At 38.8% G+C, this 4,650-nt stretch overlaps 1 protein-coding gene across 1 annotated transcript in view; it reads left to right on the forward strand.

Moving 5' to 3' along the window:
• Positions 1-264: 264 nt before the first annotated feature.
• nsmaf (neutral sphingomyelinase (N-SMase) activation associated factor) overlaps positions 265-4,650 on the forward strand; it is a 98,340-nt gene continuing 93,954 nt past the window's right edge. Inside the window, exons 1-2 of the mRNA XM_043689321.1 lie at positions 265-374; positions 2,071-2,149. Of these exons, the coding sequence (XP_043545256.1) occupies positions 298-374; positions 2,071-2,149 (156 nt within the window). The 5' untranslated portion in view covers positions 265-297. The remainder of the gene's footprint in view (positions 375-2,070; positions 2,150-4,650) is intronic.

Here is a 4,650-nt window from a genome sequence, read left to right on the forward strand (position 1 = left end):
CTTGACTTCTTGGTAGAGTTTTCTTTGCTTCATTGTGTATGCTTGATACTCTGTCGCATGTGTGCGCACGTGAGAGACATTTGGTCTAAAGCTGAGATGTTAAGACTGCGTATTTGATTTGTGTGTTTGATTTGAAAACTGCAGTCACCTACTGTGTAAGTAAATTGTGTACAAATCTTAAGAGCTGTACTTTGTAACTGCTAAATAAAAACACAAATGTATAGTGTGGGCATAACTTTCTTTTAGATCCCCGGTTCACATTTATTTTTTTTCACATTGAGCAGGTTTTCTCTGCTGATGCTTGACCTTGAAGAATATTACTTTGACCATCACACATTTTATCATGTATTTATCAACAACAAAGGGGAAGAAAGGTACTGTATGGAATCTTGAAATGTCAATTTAACTTATTGTATTGTGTAAGTGATACCTGCCTCTGACTGTGTATGTATTCAAGCAGGAGAGTTAAAATGTCTCAGCTTACTGGTTGCCTGGCAATTGGGAGGCTGTGTGAAGTATAACTATGATCTGTAAAGCAGTTAATTTGAAGCTAAGAAAAAAAATAGCATGCATTGTGGAGACTAATGCTCCCTGAAATTTGTTACAAATTGGAACATTCCTTAGTTTTAAGCATACTGTGTGCTAGGATCTGAGTTGAATTTCTAGACTTTGATCCAAATGGTTAAAGGCCAAATACTTTAACCCATAATTGAAAATAATTAAATTCTGCACTAAAAAAGTGGGAAAATTGCCACAATTGACGTCTTTCAATATCGATTTGGGAGAAGGTTCAGCACTGTCACTTTTTGGATTGACATCTAGTTGCTGGGACTGGCTGCAGATGAATGTTAGTTGAGACCACTGTTGCTGTTATTGCTACTCATGATGAATGATCACTTGGGAGAGGGCTGCCAGTACTGGTGGCATGTCTTCAATCATTTATGGATTATTTTTGGATAAGAAAGAGATACCATTTTTAACATTGATGTCAAACTTTCTTTGTGGTGTACATTTGAAAATAAGTAAAAAGTTCACATCTAGTGAGATCCTTTTCCCTATCTTGTAAAGTATTAAGTTAAAAATCACATAACACCAGGTTATAGTCCAACAGGTTTAATTGGAAGCACTAGCTTTCGGAGCGACGCTCCTTCATCAGGTGATTGTGATCAGGTGAAGGAGCGTCGCTCCGAAAGCTAGTGTGCTTCCAATTAAACCTGTTGGACTATAACCTGGCGTTGTGTGATTTTTAACTTTGTACACCCCAGTCCAACACCAGCATCTCCGAATTGTAAAGTATTGTGTGCCTCAGTCAGTTATTTGTCCGAGTTGATGTTTATTTTCTTGAAATGGTTGACATTTTGTAAGAAGCTGAACTTGGTTAGTTTTGGTTTTTATTAAAGGTAAAGCAGCCATAGATCCAGAGGACCGTAGGGCTGCTCTTTCATCAGAGAGAGATGACTGGTGTTGGGTTTAGCCTGAGGGTTACCTCACATGAAGGGAGAGGTTGAGAAGGTGGGACATTCATGATGACCTTAGCAGAGTGGGAATTGAATCCATGCTGTTGGCATCACTCTGTATTACAAGACAGCAGTCCAGCCAACTGAGCAATAATTATAGCAAACACCTTGTGCTCTGTATTCATATTTTATACGAAAGTCGCAATGCACTCAGCAACACTGCTTTCTTTTATAGAACATTACAGTGCAGTACAGGTCCTTCAGCCCTTGATGTTGCACCAATCTGAAGCCCATCTATCCTACACAATTACACTTTCATCCATATGTGACCATTTAAATGACCTTAAAGTTGGCAAGTCTACTACTGTTCCATTGTGTTTAATTTTGTCTGTATCAGTTACATTTTTATTTCATTAACTGTATATCCATGTTCTAGCAATGCTTTCCATTGGGGGTGGATTGTTTAATTTTTTTAAAAAGACTTATTACATTGTTTCCAATGGGCTAGTTTCTGTACATCAAAAGGAAATGCTTAGATTTGAGTTCAGTATGATTAAATATCTGTCATGATGTATTTATGTGGACACCAGCATTTTTAATTTGTTTGTTGCAGAATGTTTAAAGGTTCCCTGAAGATATGTTCAAAATCCCTGATCTTTGAACCAGATCAAATATCAGAACCTGTTTTAAAGGTACTGTCAGTAAGAATTATTTTCATGTTTGCAGTTCACATATGTTATTCTATAATCTATTCATCTTTATAGTACTTTTTGAATATTATAGCTATACTGTACTTTTGGTGTTTGTGATTGGATATTTGGTGTTCACTGGTAAGTTTAAATTTGCCTTGTTCTTCTATTTTCCTTTCAAGTCCTTTAGTTTGTAATTTGCATCTCAAGTGTTGGTGGTGAAATTTTCCACATCAAGGTAACCTTTCTTCCCTGAGTGGCATAAATTTCTGGTCCCAAATGCAGAGCTTTGTCACTGATCATATTATCTTTTTAAATACAAGTTGTTCAAATTCCTGAGGATAAATTGTGTACCCTCAATCCAGTGTTTGCCATCACTGGTGCTTACTTTTATTGTATCTTTTATTGTTGAGAAACTGAATCTAGTCAACTTGTGATTGTGTTTAACATTCAGTTTTCATGTTTTGTAAGAAAATTCACAAAATACTTAGACAAAGCAGTTGTTTATATGGGGAGTTGGCATCGGAGTGGAGAGAATAAAGGGTGCTATCGTGGGGCTTTGGACAACATAAGGTGAACATGCAAACAAGGCTACAAGTACTGACTGCAATGGGATCTGATTGCGCCAGGTATTTTTCTGGTCATGGATACAGACTAAATTTTAAAGAAAGTTTGAAGATACTCAACTCTACCAATGACACAGAAATAAAAAAAATGAAAGAAACTAATCAAAGCAGATAAGGAAAAATAAACAAAGTACAGAATGAAAGAGAGAGATACAAACGTATGAGGATCAAGAAGACAGGAATGAGGAGGTTCGAGAAAGAGTGATCAAGAGAAATAGGAACTCAGAAAGAGGAAAGAGAACTGCAGAGAGAGGAGTAGTAAAGCAGTAGCAGCAAGCAGCTAAGGAGGAAAAAGTTTATTTTGGTTATACAATAAACTTTCCAAATAGAAAGAAAGGAAATTTTGGGTTAGTCCAGTTCGTATTCTTGAAATTCATGTATTGTTATGTTGTGTAATATTGTACATTTATACTAAACTTGGAGTGCAGATTCATAGTTCCTTGAAAGTGGAGCAGGGTAGTGAAGAAAGCTTGCCTTTATTGGTCAGTGCATTGAATAAATAAGTTGGGAGGTCATGTTGCGGCTGTACAGGACATTGTTTCGGCCACTTTCGGAATACTATGTGCAATTCTGGTCTCCCTGCTCTAGGGACGATGCTGTTAAACTTGAAAGAGTTCCGAAAAGATCTACAAAGATGTTGCCGGGTTTGGAGGCTATGAGCTAAAGGGAGATGCTGAATAGGCTGGTGCGTTGGAGGCTGAGGTGTGACCTTATAGAGGTTTATAAAATCACAAGGGGCATGGATAGGGTGAATAGACAAGATCTTTTCCCTGGGGTGGGGAGTCCAAAACTAGAAGGCACAGGTTTATGGTGAGGGGGAAAAATGTAAAAGGAACCTATGGTGCAACGTTTTCACGCAGAGGTGCCTGTATGGAATGAGATGTCAGAGGAAGTGGTGGAGGCTGGACAATTTCAACATTTAAAAGGCATCTGATGGATATATGAATAAGAAGGGTTTAGAGGGATATGGCCCAAGTGCTGGCAAATGGGACTAGATGAATTTAGATATCTGTTTGGCATGGATGGGTTGGACCGAAGGGTCTGTTTCCTTGCTGTGCATCTCTATGACCATATAACTCTCCATGGGATGATGGGGTACTCCTATTTCCAAGCATATACAAAGAAAGATGGGATTTATTGTGCTAATGCAAGCCAAAAAGCTGACTGACCTGAGGAAAGCATGAGTCTTATGGGCAATATTATTAGTATTTGATATTGTCTACATTATAGTTTCATTGTTTTCAGTCAGAATTGGCATTAGGCCAGACAACTCAGTTGGCTGTTTTGTGATGCAGTATGATGCCAACAGCACTGTCAATTCCCACATTGACTGGGATCACCATGATGATTCCTCCTACTCTACCTTCCCTACGCAATGGTGACCCTCAGGTTCAACACAATAGTGGTCTTCTCTCTTTAGTGAGAGAGTAGCTATGTCTCCTCTGGGACTTAGAACATAGAACATTACAGCGCAGTACAGGCCCTTCAACCCTTGATGTTGCGCCGACCAGTCATACCAATCTGAAGTCCATCTAACCTACACTATTCCATGTACGTCCATATGTTTGTCCAATGACGACTTGAATGCACTTAAAGTTGGCGAATCTACTACCGTTGCAGGCAAAGCATTCCATACTACTCTGAGTAAAGAAACTACCTCTGACATCTGTCTTATATCTATCACCCCTCAATTTAAAGCTATGCCCCCTCGTGCTCGCCATCACCATACCTGGAAAAAGGCTCTCCCTGTCCACCCTATCTAACCCTCAGATTATCTTATATGTCTCTATTAAGTTCCCTCTCAACCTTCTTCTCTCCAATGAAAACAGCCTCAAGTCCTTCAGCCTTTCCTCGTAAGACCTTCCCTCCATACCAGGC

This window comes from Chiloscyllium plagiosum, chromosome 4 (genome assembly GCF_004010195.1).
Source record: "Chiloscyllium plagiosum isolate BGI_BamShark_2017 chromosome 4, ASM401019v2, whole genome shotgun sequence".
NCBI classification, from domain to species: Eukaryota; Metazoa; Chordata; class Chondrichthyes; order Orectolobiformes; family Hemiscylliidae; genus Chiloscyllium; species Chiloscyllium plagiosum.